At 29.1% G+C, this 19,149-nt stretch overlaps 1 protein-coding gene across 3 annotated transcripts in view; it reads right to left on the bottom strand.

The window, feature by feature from the left end:
* The window catches only part of LOC129912445 (GTPase-activating Rap/Ran-GAP domain-like protein 3), a 131,717-nt gene that overhangs the window by 52,192 nt on the left and 60,376 nt on the right, over positions 1 to 19,149 (bottom strand). The window contains exon 1 of one of the 3 annotated variants that reach the window (XM_055990671.1): positions 4,749 to 5,941. The exons of the other annotated variants lie outside the window; for them this stretch is intronic. Within the exon in view, the coding sequence (XP_055846646.1) occupies positions 4,749 to 4,909 (161 nt within the window). The 5' untranslated portion in view covers positions 4,910 to 5,941. Of the gene's footprint in view, positions 1 to 4,748; positions 5,942 to 19,149 lie in introns of those variants that run through there. 3 annotated transcript variants of the gene reach the window in all.

Genomic DNA, 19,149 nt, shown 5'->3' with positions numbered 1-19,149 from the left:
AGTGCGCGCGCACTCTTTTACATTATCAAAACGATATTTTTTTACAGCATTTTTACAGAATTTTGATATACAGTATTTTGCCGTACAGAATTTTACAAAACAGAATTTTGCATGTCAGTATTTTGTTGATACAGTATTTTGACGTACAGAATTTTGTATTTACAGTATAATGACGTACAGAATTATGGTATTACAGTATTTTGACCCCACAGAATTTTGTCCCGCTCCCGAAAAGTATTTATTGAAAATAATTACTTCATGTGCTATAAGGACAACGAATTTAAAAACTAAGGGCTGCATTAAGCTTTGCGCTACTTGAGGTTTTGCACTATTCCTAGAGGTACTTGACCTCATCCTAGGTCGCAAATACCGCTTATAAATATGTACGCTTGTTGATCTTCTATCGAACAAAAGATCAAGAAGTCGACCGTCGGTCGCGGGCGCCGCTTCGTTCAAGCGCGTTGTCTTGAGCGAAGTGAAAAAAGGTCGCAGTTTTATTGTTTTATTGTTGTACACTTATTGATCTTGTCACTTCGTTCGCGCGCGCTGTCTTCAACGAAGTAAAGTGAAAAAAAGGTTGCTGGGCAATTCCATGGTAACTCACGTTACATTCACAAAAATTTCCAACACATTTATAATTTTTTAACTCGATAACTAAGGATAACATTATTGATATTAAAAGCCTTTTCATATTTATGCCTAAATCAGACCAAGAATATTATGAAGCGTTATTCAAATCAAAAAATTAGAAATTAGAAATTAGAAAAATTCTTTAGTTTGATATTTATTTAATTTACTTTTATTTATGACCATATATTAATTTAACCAAACTTGGTTTATTTTTATTTTATTTCTTTTCATATTTCATAGCCATAGGATGACTTTTAGTTTTTGTTAAGACATTTTTTTAATTTTTTTTTTATGTTTATGGTCATATTTTTTGTTTTTTCTTTATTTTTAATCTATTTATTTTAATAATTGAGCCTCTATGTCAAACCAATACTACTTCTACATATGTAGGTAATAAGAAACTATTTTTTAAATGTTTAATTAATAAATAAAAACGAACTGTGAAAATTTTTTATTTATTTTTTAGTATTGGAATGTCGTACGTGCGCCTACTTTGTCGTACGTGTATGGGATGGAAAAAAACGTTGATTTTGGTGGCGTTTACGACAAACTGATTTTGATTAAAAACCTTGATAATTTGAAAACTAAAATAGATGTGAAAATTTTGACAACATAAATATGAAGAAGATATCGCACAAAATATTCTATTAAAAATTGAAAAAAATCTATCGGCCAGTTTTTTTTTTATAAAAGCTCAAACCTTAAAATGCGATTTCCCAAAATTTTAACACCCATTTTCGATTTTTTTACAGTTTCTGATAGAAGATAAATATACCTTTTCAACAATGTATAAAACATGTAACTCGGTTATACCACTTAGAATTTGTCATTTGCCCAACTTCGGCATCAATTTAAATATATGTTTTCAAAAAAACATGCTATTTAAAAAATATATGGGTAAAAAATTGACGAAGCTAGAATTTTTTCAATGGGTGAAGGTTAGACTGGGCCAAAAAAATAAAATATTTTTTTTTTTGAAAGTTACTTCTAAAATCTTGTTCAGGATGATGAAAAAAAAAATTTGGGGAAAATTTGAGCCGTTAAAAATAATTTTAAGAGGTCTATCATCGGTGTTTTTTATTTTTATACATGATATGATGTGTTACAACAGAACTGCTAGACGATCAAAGTAAACAAAATTTCTGTTCATTTTTTCTTATATAAAATTAAATTTCCTACAAAAAAGATCTGAGTGAAAATTTTCGTCAGACGAGCCGTATTCGAGTAATTAAGCTTTTTAAATCGATGTGTTTTTTTCAATTTGACTGTTTCACTTTGGAATTTTGTGATGAGCAAATAAGTGAATAGAAAAATAAAACCACGACAGATTCTTATAGGAAATATAATTCTCTACAAAAAAGGTCTCCTAGTAATTTTCCCTAAATTGAGTTCTGAAGAAGTTATTCACGATTTAAATCGAGAAAAAAATTAAAAAATCAATTTTTAAATCGTGAATATTTTGAGTGTTACACCGTGTTACCGACGTTTGAAAATAAAGATTATCAAAATCAGAGCTGTTCGGCCGGGTTAACTAATATTGCCATTTTTTGAGATTTAGTTACTCCACTACATATAAAATAAAGAAAATACGGCACAGACGATTGTATTAATAGCAGAAGAATGCTAAGTTGAGGCTGAGTAAAGAATTTCCTGGACGACTATTCAAGAATATCTATTTAGAGGAATTTAAAAGAAGTAACTTTACAAAAACTGAATCAAAATGAGATTTGAAGCTCAGAACTAAAATTTGTACCTATAGGTACATATCTTGTGTCCCTCTGCTCTGAAGATCAGTAACAAGAAGCAATGAACACAAGTTATTTATATTTATTTAAGTCATTTAAACTAAAGACTCACTCTAGAGAAAACTGATATAGTGTTTTAAGAAATTAACACACACAATATTTTGTAATAAAAACAAAAACTTGTCAAAAAAAATTAGTTTAAAATTGTTTTTAAATTCTTATCTGAAAAAATTATAATTTTTAGATTCTTAGACTGTTATAAGTAGTATCTTAAAAAATGATAAATAGTTTTTCACAAAGTGACGTATCAGCTTAATCGATTATTTTTAGCTGTTTTTAGTATAATAGATATTTTACATTAAAATTCATATAATTTAGAAAATTAACAAATACTTTTCATTTTACACAGAAACCGTTGAAAAACACTGAAATAACAGCTTTAATAGAATTACATACACTGAGGGAAAAAATAAATTGAAGTTGAAATGAACTACTTTGATTTATGTGACGAAACCATCAAAAATTAACCTTTTTTCCACCTTGATTTTAAAATGGTTATCTTCAACGCAAAATCATTCCGAATAATAATAATTAAATCAATGTGGTTTTCATTGATTTTACGTTGTTTTATGGTGGCTTTTCCCTCAGTGTACAAGTACGTATTTATATACTTTTTGATACCTTATTATTTTCAATCTAGAATCTATCTGCTTTAAAGAGCAACAATATGTTAACCTTATAGCATTAAGCAATACGCAAAACCATTTAAATCCATATTTATGTTAAATCCAACCTTGATCCAGACTAAGAGTCAATGTTGTTGTTGGCTCGTTTCCACCATATGGTTCGAAAAAAAAAAAACAAATGATTGTCTTATACACCACAGCTGTCACTTAAAATGCTAATCATTCAATAAAATTCGATTAAAGATGGATATTTATTTATATAACATTGTTTGGTGCCAAATAAATATGTAAAAAACATTAATAAACATCATCACGAATTTAATTGGAAAATAAGTTTGATATAATCCACCAAACCGTTACCCTATGATCCTTTCTTACTTCTCCCCCAAAATAAATTATTGTACAACCAAAACAAAAAATCTGTATCGTCATCTTTATACTTTTGTTTCATATTCATAACAGATCCCATGGAACCAGTCTTATCTTTCCTTAATGGTGGAGGGCAAAAACGTCAAAAGCCTTTGCCGGCCCCTTTATTATTTATTCAATCAATTTTTCAGGTGCTCCTTTTCATACAAAAAAAAACAAAAAAAAACGAAAAAATAACATCCTTTTTGTTAGATCCACATAAACTACCCTTATTACTATACAGTTATCAATCAAACGACATATACAAACAAAATGCCCAACTCGTTCACGTTTTTGCCTTCAACATGGTGTTTGTAGGTCAACAAAGTAATTCATTAATATCATTCACCTGTCCGAATAAATCGACGGCTGGCAAAGTGACGCTTCTTTTTTTTTACCCCCCCCCCCTATTTCTCTACTATTAAAACCAGTCCTACCAAAAAAAAACCCCGCCCCACATCAACCATATCTATATTTTATATCAAAGCATAATGATGATACACTCTAAGTCGATAAAATGATGTCGTAGAGGAATGAGAAAAATGCAAAACCCTAAAGAAATTTCAATATGGTTTACAATAAAAAGAAATAACCGAATTCCCACAACAGTCAACCTTTTTAACTCTACGCGGGGAAAAAAATAATGACAGGTATAACTTCTAAATCTGGTATATTTAATCATAATAAATTTAAGTATACCAGAAATTAGTTAAATTTACAAGATATAATGTTAAATATAACAGAAATAATGTTAAATATAACAGAAATTATGTTAAATATACCAGAAATCATGTTAAATCTACCAGAAGTAAAGTTATTCTTTGCATTTTTTCTTTCTATGCATCTTCCTTGTCAGATATAATATTTCACTCTTGGCTACTAGGCGAGTGAGTCTTGAGAAAACAGTTAACTGAAAATAATTTAAGAACAAGGAAAGAAATCTCTCCGAAAAAGGTCAATCAAAAGAATTAATGTTGAACTTGACCTTCGGATGGTTAACGTCTACGTGTTAACGAACAGTAAAAAAAAAAAAATTGGAAAAATAAATAAAAGTTCAAATGAGTGACTCGAAGTGTTTTTTTTCCGTTTGCTGATTAAATTTATAGAAGCGTGGGTGTCAGGCAGAATTGTAGGGTATTACACGATACTTCCCTCACACCTGGCATCTATAACAGTTATTCATGTCAAGTTGTCACTTCAAGATTACACCTCGCACTAACACTACAAAACTGATTATAACTGAAGTTATATATTATCGCTAGAATATACTCACACTTACATCACACTCGAAGCACGTCGCTGAAGAACCCTTAAAGCACCAATATCCTTATTTGGTGGGGCACGATTCGGAGGTGCACATAAACTTTGGCTGCGGTCACGTACAGACTCCTCACGATAAGATCGAAAAATGGTGGCCAATTTTAGATTGAAGCACAACATCTTATAACACTATGCTGACGGTTTTATATACTCTAACATATACACACACCCGGAGATGCCGATATCTAGCAACTATTCACGTATCCTTAGACAACCTGATGGACCAATATATAATTGAAGTTGTTAAAACGAAGATGCACCAAACAGCACAACGAGGAAAGAAAATAAAAATAGAAAAAGAGGTCAAGAGTCGGGGAATTTTAAGTTTCACATTTGAATCCGAAGAAGAAAAAAGAGCTCTATAAACGTATAACTTTGTGATAGTATAGAATGGGTTAAAATTGATGTATAGTAGCACAGAAAACTTCTACTTTTCGTTTTGTTTTGATGACCTATATTCGTTGTGCGGCTTCGTTGGCAATGTCATGGTAGTAAAATGTATCCGCCTGCGGTTGAATATCCTTTCGTTGTCCTAGATTATTATTGGTAGGTGTTTCAACTACTATAACTTGGTGTTTTTTATGGAAATAAAAACGGACTAACATGCCTCGCGATTCGAATTGTAATACGTAATTCTGTTTGGAGAGTATTCAAGAACACGCACGTAAACTAGAATCGTTACAGAAGTTCTTCGAAAGCCACAAGACAAGAATAGTTGCAGTGTGGCCTTAGCTTGATTGCAATAATTGCTTGCAACAAAGTATAAGTTATGGGGTCATATAGCAAAGCTGTAAATAATATTTAAGGCTCGAACGACTTAAACTGATTTTTATCCTCGCACGAACCCGGTAAAATTATTGCTCGGTTCATAAAAATTGATTTTCTTTATTTTTTTTTTTTTTGTATATTTTCTGTTTGCTTTGATTTTGGTAACACAAACACGTATTTTAATTTGGTATATTCGTGTGTGTATAAGTTTGAGTTAAAGTAAACAAAATCACAATTTATTTTTTTTTTTTTTTCGTTGTTATTATCCTTCAATTCGATTAAGGACGTATTTTTATTATCATTGGACGCTATTTATATTATTGGATACGTATTTTGATATTTCGACTTAATCACGACAAAGACTTGCGTCGAACTGAATTGGATTCCTTAATGCAGAATTTTACATAACCTATATAGAAATTGCGACCTACAATATGGTCCTTTTTAGTTGGGGCGCATAGCTTCTACTAGTTGCAGTCCACAACTGAAATGTCATATAGAATATTGTTATTATACATGTTTGTATATAATTGTGCCATAGAATATTGTCTGCATTGTTTTGGTATACACACACATTTTTTAAAGTATTGTTTATCCTTTTTGAAGACAGCATGGTGGATTATGTTTGCAAGTGCGCATGAATTGAAATATTTAGTACTGAGGAATATTTAGAAGTTCTAAAAGACTTTAGAAATTATGTTTTAAGATTTAAGGTTTGTGTATTCGATAAAAGTTTATTATAACATAACAGAAGTTTAAAACTACAAGAACTTTAGAAAAGAACTTTTTGATAAAACCTCCAAATATAAACTAGTAACTTTCTATCAACAAGCTTTGAGCTTTTGGTATAGCTTTGGAAACAGTTGTTGTTAAAAGTAAAAAGTGGTAATTTTATTTCCTGCAAACATTTTCGTAATATTTACATATCTCCCATACAACATATTGGAGGTATTGCAATTTTCTCAAAAACGGCTTCTCAAATTCTGCTTTAAAAAAAAATTCTGTTTTTAGAAATTCTGCTTTTTTGTATTGCACATGCACTTGCTAAGGAAAAATGCAACCATTAATGTAATTCAACATTAGAACCTACTTTAAAAAAGCTTTTTTGTTTCTTTTTAAAATGCATAGACTGACTTTCTTTCATTCATAACTAATTTATAATTAGAAACAAAAAACAATGTTGTATGATACAAAATATACCTTTTCCTATTCAATTTTTTTAAAACTCATCTTTATTTGATAAATTACCTAATAAATTTTTAATTATTTTTAGAAAATATTTAATAATATTTATAAATATTTCAAATTTATTTATTTATCAAACAAAATTTGACATGCATAAAAAAATTACTGAGTAAGTATAATCAAATAAGCAGTAGATTTTGCGTGAAGATGATTTAACATAATTCTGCAAAAAATTAAAAAAGGGGTTTTTAAAAAGTGTCCGATTTTTTAATTTACTGCAATATTTTGTAAAGCAGAATTATGAAAAAGAAATTTCGAAAAGCAGAATTTTGAAAGCAGTACCTACTTTGAAAGCAGAATTTTGAAAAAAAAATTTTCACCCCAACCAATTTTTTTTCTCCCAGCTAATCGGAAGGTAAGTGGGTAAGCAATAAAGTGGTATTTTCAGTACCAAGAAAATGAAATATTTTCCTTCCAATTAACTTTTTAGTCATTTGGTAGGGGAGAGTGGGGCCAAATGTAACACTTTTTTCTAAAATCGATGGTTCTCCTACAAATTTGAAAGTGGGTCAACCAGACCTTTTTTAAATTAAAGACCCATGTTTTAGCTCCAAGATCCATCATCCAAATTTACCAAAACATAACGGTAATGTTGAAAAATAAAGCTTCCAAAAAAAAAATCGTGTTGTTTCAACTTACCCCACATACGGGGCAAAGTGTAACACATACCGGGGTAGGTTGTACCAAGAACTAAAAATAAGAGAAAATACCTTATTTGTTTATATTTATTTATTTTTAATTAATAACAATAAAAACAAACCTCAGTCATGAAATTTTGGTGCAAATTTGTAAAAAGTGGAGCAAATCCAAGATTTCCAGAGAAACTTTGACAGTAGTCTTAAATAAAAGTTATTCGAATTCATAAATTGTTTTATAAGCTTTATAAATTCAAGTGGTGGTTCAAAAATGTGTTTCCAATTTCAAAATAAATACAAATTCAATTACAAGCATTCATATTCAGGGTTGTTAATTATATTAGGTAAACAATTTTTCAGTATAGGTAGGTTTTTACATGGTACAACTTGCCCCGGAAAAATGTTAAAACTAGCCCCAGCATGAAATTTGGCACATAAAATCAATTTAAAAAAAAAGCGAAACTGATATAGACATAACATATACACGCAATTTGAGCCAAAACACAGTTGCATATAACAAAAAAACACTTAGCACTCTATCTTTTTCGGGTAAAGAGGTAGACCAAAAATAAAATTAAAAAAAAAAGTTACAAACATGCATTTTTTGGGCACCACTAGTGTAACTTCTCACCCTGTCATCTAATCTTCATCTGAAGAAAATGTGCCGGTAGATATGCAAAAATTGAGCATTTTTCTCCTTTACGCGTTTCTTAATATTGAAAGGAACATCGCTTTTTTTAGCTGTTAATTCTTACCCCTGTTACATTTAGCCCCACTCTCCCCTACTTATTTGATGTGAAAAATGTGCCCACATAAGAAACGTAAAATATTTTTATCTTGCCCACTTTTTGTTTAAGCAACTGCATTATTTAATATTAAAATAAATTGCACGACTGGGGTCGCACGTAATTGCTCTTATGCTTAAAGTAACAATAATGTTAAAGCTTTTTATTCAAGAAATTTAAAATTTCATAAGTAGTATAAAAAAATTAAATCTGTTTTTTATAATTAATTAAACTCCGTTTTAAATTATCTTAAAAAAAAAAAAAAAAATATGCCATTTTATTTCTTGTAAAAAAGGTATTTTTAGAAAAAAAATTTCGAAAATTGTAGGAGCCGTTTTTTAAAAAAATAATTTTTTATATATAAAAATTTTTAACATTTTAAAAAAAAAAAGTTGGTATGCCATTTTGAAGAAATAATTAATTTACACATAAAAACTAAATTTCAAAATTTTTCATTGATCCGTTTTCAAAAAATTGATTTTTCAAAAAAAAATGTTGATATATTTTTTAAAAAACCAAAAATGCGTTTTTTGAAAATTTTCTAAAATTTTAATATTATCTTTACTTACACACTTTTGTATAAAAATTTTCATTTAAATCGGGTTAATTTTGTACGAGATATTCAGAAACGAAAAAAACCGTTCTATGACAGGTACCGTTAATAACGGTACAAAAAATATTTTTTTTATTTAAAAAGATGGCCCTTATGTGTGGTACTACACACAAAAATTTTAATCAAAATCGTTAGAGCCGTTTTTGAAAAAAATTACCTTTTCTATTTCCGTTATATGGCAGGTACCGTTAGTTTTGGTCATAAAAAAAAAATTTCAATTTCCCCTCTAGAGAATCACCAAAAACTGCTAACTACCAAGTTTGAAGAAAATCACTTCACTCGTTTAGGCTGCAGCTCCAGATAGAGACAGACACACAGACAGAGAGACAGACAGACAGACAGACAGACAGACAGAATTGCCAGACCCACTTTTTTGGCATTCTCCATCATCGTAATGTCATGTAAAATTGTTATCTCGAGTTCGATTTACGAATCCTAAACTTGCCCTATAGTACCTATATCGCAAGTAAAAAGCACATTTGGATAAAAAAAAATAAAAATAATTTTTTGAAAACGGGTTAACCCTTTCGAACCCAAGCTATGAAAATCAATGTTAAAAAATGTTTTTTCGGTATTATTGGGTCAAAAACATCACAACTAAGAAATATGAATAGCAAAAAGTTATTTTCCAAAATAATAAATAGCAAAACTAATGTGTTTTTCTCATGTTACATGTAAGTAACATGCACTGCCTATGACCACCAAAAAAAAAAGTCGGAGAACTGAGAAAATAACTTTTTATGAAACTATAATGTATGCTACTTCTTCTAAGCAAAAAACAAAACACTTTCTGCATTAACATTTTTTATATCTTTTTTTCAAAATTATGACCATATATAAAAACAATTTTTTTTGCAAACAAAAATAAAATGTGAACTTCAGTCCCATTCTTGATAAAAAAAAAATTAATGATATGATATTTGACTAACTTTTTGTAATAATCCAGTAACTAGGCATTATTATCTTTCAATTAAGCCATCGTAACCTAAAAAATTGTTTAATTTAATATTTTTTACGAATTTTTAAAAATAATTGTTACATGAGAGTAACCCTGGGTCCGAAAGGGTTAATGTGATGAATGTTAGAAATTTTGTATGTTTAAAAAAATATTTGTTTTTTAAACGGCTCTTACGATTTTCTAATTTTTATTTTCTAAAAACACTTTTTATTCAAGAAATAAAACTACATAGCTTCACGGAGAAAAAAATGTCAAATTAAAATTAAAAGATATCCGCTTCAAATAAGGTGATTGCACTTTAACTTAAACACTTAAAGTTATTGGTTTATTAAAATTAAAAATAATTTTAAAATAAAATAAAAATTTTCTGCCAGTAAAAATATTTTGTATTAAAAAAAAACAGTAAAAAATTTTGCATGAAAAAAAAAAATCAAAATTTGTACATTAAAATTTTTTTTAAAATTAATATTCGTCGAATTTCTTGAAGTTGTGACTATTTCTATGTTCAAACAGACAAAATTCCACTGAATTTTTTTTGCAATGCAGAATATTTCTTATCGAAATAACCTTTTTCTTGCTAATTTTTGGTTTTTTTTTTTTCAGGAATTGTTTTTTATTTGAAATTAATATTTTTTTTTTAAATTTATAATAGAAAGCAAACGCATTAAAGAGAAAACAATTTTTATTTTTTAATGACTTTGTCCAGAACATACTCTAAAGTGCATGAAACCGAATATCCCGTTAATAGAGCTAGGTATATTCAGTATAACATGTTTTCAGTGGTTCTAAGCATTTGAATACTTGTTTTTCTTTTTTTTGAAATAACACAATTTCAAACAATTTTTTGTAGTGTTTTTTTTTTTTTTGAAAACCTTCGGCATATTAGGCCTACATTTATAAAATTAAAATTCTATGGGAATTTTTTCTTTTAAAAATTATAGTTGTCAAGTAGAAGACCTCATTCTAAAAGTGCCAACACTATTTCACTTTTAATATCAAATTAGTAGTAGCCGGTCGTCACTTGGATTAATTAATGGTACCTGCCGCAGAACCGTACATATTATATTGAATAACTGAATTTCTTCCAAACGACTGATTCAATTTCATTGAAATTTTTTGTAGAAAACCATTATTTATTTATAAAGTTTCAACATAAACCAAAAATATAATTTTGAAGGCAATTTTCTTTGGATTAAAAAAAAAAACTGTTTTTTTTTTTTAATTTTGAGATAAATGTATGACAAAATTACACAGAATTTTAATCATAAGAAATGTTTCATTAATAACTACTAAAAAAAAATGTCCTGAATTTTCCAAAGACTCCATTTAATAGGATAATTTTGAAAAAAATCAAACTAACCATTCGTTTTGAACTTTCTTATAGATTATGGTTTATTATTTTTGAATACCGAGATTAAAAAAAAAAAGAATCGTCCGATAAGGACCACCATTTTTAAGCTTTAGTTTCTCCACTCCTTACCTAATGTTTGTCTTTTTACAAAGAAAGAATTCTTTAAAATTTTGATTTAAATAAAGCTCATGAAGTTTTTTTTTGCTTATTTTTGAATAAAATCGAAAACTAAATTTTGATGTATAGGTATTTCATTTTCAAGATTTTTTTTTTCAATTTTTGATAATTTAAAAATTTTTGAAATATAATACTTTAATAGTATTTTAAAATTTCAATGAAAGTAGTATTCATCGAAATCTAGAAGCAAGAAAGTCAGTCATCAAATAGCTACCTACAACAATTTCTTGAGTTTGAGTTTTTCTTATGTCAAAAAATATTCATCCACCAAATTTTTTGTGGCCAATACCTCCGGCTTAGATTTAAAATACCATCTTTCTTCTAATTTAATTGCATATGGGTGTAAAAAGCCATTTTTCTAAATTACATCCTAAATTCCTTAACCATTATGTCCTATTTCAGCCTTTAACAAAGGCGTTATTTCCTGTTGATTGATAGCATTCTTTTGCTTTATATCCTTTTTCCTAAAAAGTCACAACAAATATCTTATGTATTTTTTTGTGTATCTTTTGTTATAAAATTATTTCCACAAAACTTACTTTTTATCATTTTGGTCTAATAATCCTTCATTTGGAAATTTCCAAGAATTCAATAAAAAGCGGCGTCTTTTTTGTAAAACATTTTCTAATCTTCTTCGTTGCAAACAAGGTGAACTCTTGGGAATGGGAATGGCAATCACAGCTGACTCCAGTGAATTCCACTCAGGCGAATTGTATTGGTGATGGCGACCAATAATGTTTCGTGTCACAAAGTCAAAACTTTTAAATTTCTTTTGTTCACTTAAATAGGGGCGATGCAATGATGGTAACTTTTCTGTTTTTCGTTGCCATTTTAGCAGACTTTTTGGCGACGACGACGCAGAGGACGACGAATCAGCACATTTATGGTGATGGTGGGAATGAGAACGTTCGTCTTGTGTTTTCAATGGAACGAATTCGTTACGCAAAAATGACCACTTTGACATGATGATGACGAGTGGCACGTTTTTCGAAACAACAAAAAAAAAAGCACAAGAAAAAAATCAATAGTTTTGTAATTATTTCAATTGGCCTTAAGAAAATAATTCAATTCATGGAAATTAATTAGTTAATTAAAATGTTTCGGACAAAAAGTTGTATAGTGTCAAAAAGGCCACATTTCACGAGAAGCTTCACTGTCCAACTGAAATAATGATTTAAAGCCACACAATCTCAGTGGCAAGGAACTATAGCTTAATATGATGCCACAATTGGTTAACCCAAGGGTTTGATGAGAAAACACCTTTTCCAAGGATATTCCGGTCGGGTCAGGATTATTTTTTTTTTTATTTTTTTTTTTGTCGTTGAAATGACCAACATGAATCAATTCAACAATTTATTGATTGAAACCAGTAGCTTCTATCTTACCAACTCTGACTAACAAATACATTGTTAGTTTGTAGGTATATAGGCACAGATTGTGGTGGTTGACTATAAGGCGTGTGTCCTTACAGCGCGCCAGCCGGCCGGCCGGCCGACCGCTGCTGGTGTCAAAGGAGGTGCACCATTATTTTTAGCTATCGCAAATTGGAACAAACGACCTGCAACATGGTGGTAAGGATAAAACTAATTTCCAAACCCTCCTGCAGGGTAATATCCTTTGGACGACCGACACCATGTGGTTGTGTGGCTGTCAAGACCATTCAAAAGAACGACCGACATCGACCAATGAATTCATCGATAAATGAATAGAATTTGATTTGATGAGGAGCGCAGTAAGGTTAATGAGAGACGTTGGTGTATATTACAACTTTGGTCGTGACAAGAGGAAGGTTGAGGCAAAAATTGATTGCAATTACTTTGACCCTTTAGGAGATTGGATTTTATATTTGCAGAGAAATACTTTTATTTGCATTTCTTTCTCTTTTGTATATTTTATTAGAATGTCGTGATAAAAATGAGGTGGGTATAGTAAAATTATGGAAAACGTTTGCAAATGATGATTGGACAAAATATTTTTTTTGAGAAAGGATGACAGGTTCTTTTTAGGAACAAAAGTGAAGTCAATGAATTGGTCATAAATCAAGGTCTTTAATTATTATTTATTTTGGGTCATTTAAATTAATCTTAAAATTAAAAAATTGAATTTGTAGAAAAATAATTTATTCTGTTTGTGACAGTTTTTACTAATTTTGCATTTCTATGGAATTTTTGTCAATTTTAATTGACGTTATTGATTTTATATTTTGAATGAAATTAAAATTTTATAGAATAACCTCCCTTAGCCATCATTTGCTAAATTTGTTTATTGATTCTTAATGTGTTCTTTTACCTGTGAAAATTATTTTAGAATAAAACCCACATGATTTTCTCGCTCGTGTAAAGATTTTTAAAACATAATAGCTTGACATTTATGAAGTTCATGAATGTATTTTCTCATCAGACACTTCCTTCCAAACGATGCTCCTGTTTTGTTGCATGAAATGTCGTATATTTAAAAATAAATGGACTACTGAGACACAACTTACATGTTGGTGTTCTTTTGAAAGGCTTCTACTAAACCAATTTATCCTTCTTTTGACTTCTGGTCGCAGTCAATCTGGTTCTTAATATATTTCTAAATCATTAAAAATAAATTTCATTAATCTGTCGGTACATACGTAAATTCCTTTTCTGGGCTTCACTTGATGACTTTTTACAGGGTTCAAAAATACGCGAGTTATGTGGAAATTTAAAATTTAAAAAAAAAATAAAAAATGGCGGCCAAATGACTCTTGGTGCGACTGTACAAAATGTGGTTTTAGACTCGTGTCTTGATGCTCTTTCGAGCTTTGAAGTCAAAATGCATTTCGGAATTCTTTCCCAGACCATTAATAAGAAAATCTAACTTTCTCGTACTATTGAGATACATTTGAGGCTGAAAAAAAACTGATTTAAACTTACATTTTCTAAACCAGGAAAAAGCATAGCATATTAATATTTGGCCATCATACGGTTACTCTAAACAAAAAAAAAAATATTATTTCAATTTTTAAAAGAAAAAAACAGAAACTAGGTGTTTTTTGTATGGAAAAAATTGTTTGGGAAATCTTTAAGGGCGTCTGGCAGAGGGAAGGCTGAAAAATAGCTGGATTAAACTTATATTTTCTAGACCTGGAATAATCATAGAATATTTATTTGTTATCATCATATGGTTATACCTAACAGAAAATAAGTTATTGGGTTTTTTAATAGGAAAATGCACTTTAAAATGCTTTAAAGCGGTCTGGCGGGGGGGAAAGCTGAAAAAAAAACTTCTGGTACCCAAATTTTTGAAATTAGGGGAATTTTTATGATTTTTTGGTGTATCATTTATTCGGTTATACTAAAACGCTAAAAATTGATTTTTTTTACTGCACTTTCGATGCGTCTGGCAAAAGAAAGCTGAAAAAGATCACTGCCAGACTTTTTGCGTTGACATACTGGGGTGCATATTTAGATATGTACACACTCGAATTTCGGTTATACCAAAACTGCCTAAATATGATGCCGGCTCTTAGACAAATATTTTTATAGTTGTATTACTTTCTTTGAAATCTGTCATTATCTAAATTTGTTGAGCAGAAAAATGTCTGATTGATGAACATGCTCTATATTAAAAACAAGAGCGAATTGTATAAAAAGTTCTTAGGGGAGAAAATCTAAAACACAAGCTTGGATGACGACTACACTGAGGGAAAAGCCAGCATAAAACAACGTGAAATCACAATGAAAACCACATTGATTTCACTATTATTCGGAATGATTTTGCGTTGAAGATGAACATTTTAAAATTAACATGTAAAAAAAATTTACTTTTGATGGTTTCGTATCTTGAAGTCACATAAATCAAAGTAGTTCATTTTTGAAACAGCGACGTTTCAATTTCAGTTTATTTTTTCCCTCAGTGTAACTATACCAACTGTTGAGCAACATGTCAGTCAAATAAAAGAATTTTTACTTGGAATTGTGGGAATTTTTCTTGCTATCATAAAAAAAATAAAATGCATAACTGGAGTCGCACATACTTGCTCTTGCAGTTTAAAACACTTTTATGTTAGTTTATTTGTAGATTTTAAGAGCTGCCTCTATATAAAATAAAAGAAATTTTATTGATTTTGGGGAAGAGCTGACATTAATGGCAAAATTTTGTTAAATGAAAAAAAAAAAAAAAATTTTATTTGACTTTTTTTGAAGAAATGAAAAAACATTTTTATTGCAATTGCTTTGAATATTACGTTTTTTAAGTTTAATCAAAATCGTTAGAGCCATTTTCGAGTTGTTTGGTATAATGTGAAAAATTTGTATGGGAAGTACCTACACTTTTTTGACTTTTTTGAGAAAAACTAAAAATGCAGTTTTGTTGCAATTGCTTTGATTATTACGTCTGCAAAGTTTAATCAAAATCGTTAGAGCCGTTTTCGAGTTATTTGGTTTGAATTGAAAAATTTGTATGAGAGGTACACTTTCTAAGCGAGATATAAAAAAAAAAAACAAAAAAAAAAAAACAACTTTTAGAATTCCATAAAAATCATCTGTACCAAATTTGAAGAAAATCCGTCCACCCGTTTAGGCTGTGGAAATGTGTACAGATGGACGCACAACCGCACAGACAAACAGACGCACGGACGGAATTGCGAGACCCACGTTTTTAAAATTCTCCATCATCGTAATATTGGTTTTGATTAAAACCTCAAATTTTTTTCGACACGAAACCAATACCTACTTGCCCTAAAGAGCAAGTAAAAATTAGTTTTGGTTTTTTTTTAGACATTTTTGCATCCTGTTTTCTGTTTTTGTTTAAAAACAAATACAACATTGAATTTTAAAAACTAAATTATAAATAGTTACATGAAATTTTGAAAAAATTTTTTTCGAAATTTTTTATCAATTTTTTTTCTTTGAAAGTTTATTTTCTAAAAACTATTTCATGAAATATACCTGTATTTGACAAAATAAAAAAAATTACGTTTACAACTTTAAAAACAAGAAACACATGATTTTTAATATTTTTTTTTTATAAATTAAGCCAATTTCTTAGAAAATTGCCAATCCTGGCTGTTTAAAAAAAAATATATTTTTTATATAAAAAAAACTTATGTTTAAAAAAAAACAAAAAAACAAAAATTGGAATGCCATGAAGTAAGAAATGTTTGTGGACATTATATAAAGAAAGTTTCAATGAATTTAATTTAATTTATGTATATAGGTATCCGTTTTCAAAAAAATTATTTAAAAAAATGATTGAACTTTTTCTTAAAAATCCAAAAATTTTCATTGAAATCGGTTGTGCCGCTTAGGAGGCAGTCAGAAATCAGGAAAAATTTTATGGTAAGTAACTACGGTTAATAACGGTCAACAAATTTTCTATACAAAAACTAGCTGATCCAGCAAACGTACATAGAAATTCTTCATAATTAGAAATTGATATAGTTTCGTGTGGATGGTTTATTTCTCTGGGATTTATGTTTTAGCTCAAAATAACTTAAATTACTGCCTTTCATAGAGATCATGTTCGGAAATGGAAAATAGCAACTTCAATAATATTGGTGCATATTAACTATTTTTTGTTTGTATTTTATAGCTTAATATTGTTAAGATCTATGTAGTTTTAGTATAGGATTTTTTTTAATTCAAATAGTAGAAATATTAGTTCAGTCAATGCGGAGTCAAATGCAGTTGATCCGTAAAAAGTTGTGACGTCAGCTAAGTTTGGATGCAGTATTGAAGAGCATAGCCGTATTTAGGGGGGGGTTTTGGGGGTTTAACCCCCCCCGAAATTTTTTTTTCAGAAAATCAAAAGATATAGTATAAAAAAATACCTATAAGTCTAATATTTGCAGTACTAAATGGTTTGTTTTTGTATTTTAGTAATTTAATTACCTATCTGAAAATCTCGGGTTGGGGTCAAAATTCTGCCTAAGTCAAAATTCTGCTTTTCATAATTCTGTTTTTCAAAATTCTGCAAAAAATTAAAAAAGGGTTTGGAAAATGTTAAAAAGCGCGCGCTTTTTAACATTTTCCAAACCGTTCTTTAATTTTTTGCAGACTTCTGTAAAATCATCTTCTTGAAAAATTATCTGCTTATTTGATTACTTACCTACATAATTTGTTATTCTTTGAATGTATATTAATTTTCTTTTTATAAATAAATAAATTTGAAAAAATTAGGAACAGGTTTTTAATACTAAACATTTCCGAAAATAATTCAAAATTTTTTAAAAGGAATATTTTGTATCAAACAACCGATGGGTTCCAATAAGTTATAGATTTTATTTGAAAAATATTTGCGACACTCAAATAAAAATATTTGGGAAAGTACCAATGTTGAATTACATTAATAAGGTGTATTTTTCTTTAGTCAGCGCATATGCTATAAAAAAAAATAACAGAATTGGCAGAATTTTTTGTTCAAGAATAATGCTGGCAGAATTTTGAAAAGCAGAATTTTAAAAAGCAGAATTTTGAAAAGCAGAATTTTGAAAAATAGAATTTTCGTTTAAAAAGCAGAATTTTGAAAAGCAGAATTTTGAAGCCAGAATTTTGACCCGATCCCGAAAATCTCCCTAAAAGTCTCTACCAATTTCGTATCGTTTATGAAGCTGTCGATGAAGTTTTTATAAGAAAAAACAACAATTTTGTGGTCCATTACAACGTTTGGTAAGGGATTTTCAAAAAACTAGTTTTTACCTCTTTGATCATTTCCTAAAGCACTATGTAAACACCTTAAAATGTTTTTTTAAGAACCCTTTAAATAACACAAGTATTTATCTACAAGGTTTTTGGTGTCGAGGCTAAACTATACTTTTTCAAAGGGTTGCTGAACTCGAATCCGAAGATAAAAATATTCGATCACATCTCGTTTTTAAAATATTACCGTTAAATCTATTTAAGTCTTTACGACATCTTATCATTTTATTTCAGAGAGTACCTATGGAAAATTTTTCGTTATATTTTTAGCTTTCTATTTATCAAATTGTTTCAAATTAGAAAATTAGCTCATGCCAAACAACTTGGATTATTTAAAATTTTTAATTTTAAGTATTCCCGATTTAATTTAGAACTAAATTGATATAATAGAATATTTCAATTTTTTGCTACAAAATTTTAGTGGGAGAAAAATTTCATTTTTCAATGTTTTTATATATAAAATTGTGCGAAATAATTTTTTGTATAAAGCCTAATAATGGTTCAATTTTCTTGCTCGCTAACGCTCGCAATTTATATCAAACAACTTATCACTCCTTGTACCAATTTAAACTAGAGATGCCGCCGAATATTCGGCCATTTTATATTCAATACATTCTTAAATTCTTCTACGGTAAGCAGAGCTATTTTAAACTTTTAACTATGAAATTCTCTCCTAAAAAATACTTAAAGGATATTGACAAGTTTTTCGCTCTGACACAGTTCTAATGACCATTTGCTTTAGCGGAATTAAGAATCGACTGCAGTTACATATAAGGCGTGTTTTTTCTACAACTCAGTAGCTACTCATTTTTTTATTTTATTCGAAAAACAATAAAAACAAATACTTACTTGTGTAATTTTTATTATTGTTTTGCGAATAAAATCAAAAATGAGTAGCAACTGAGTAATAGAAAAAACACGCCTATAGTTGATAAAAAAGTTTTGTGAATCTTAAAAAAAAAAATTTGTTCGGTCTGAGGTAACCCCCCCCGAAATGAAATCCTAGCTACGGCTATGTTGAAGAGGGGGTTTATCTTGAATATAAATCTCAGTTTGCGTATTGATTGGTTTTGTGGGGTGTCCGCCATTTTGAAAAACGCGTTATTCTCAATATCTCGAGAACGACTGGTCGGACAGAAAATTTGTCAAAACTTTTTAGATTG

Source organism: Episyrphus balteatus, chromosome 2 (assembly GCF_945859705.1).
Source record: "Episyrphus balteatus chromosome 2, idEpiBalt1.1, whole genome shotgun sequence".
Classification (NCBI taxonomy): Eukaryota; Metazoa; Arthropoda; class Insecta; order Diptera; family Syrphidae; genus Episyrphus; species Episyrphus balteatus.
Note: the sequence above shows the minus strand (reverse complement) of the source record. Positions and strands in the feature narration are given on the sequence as shown.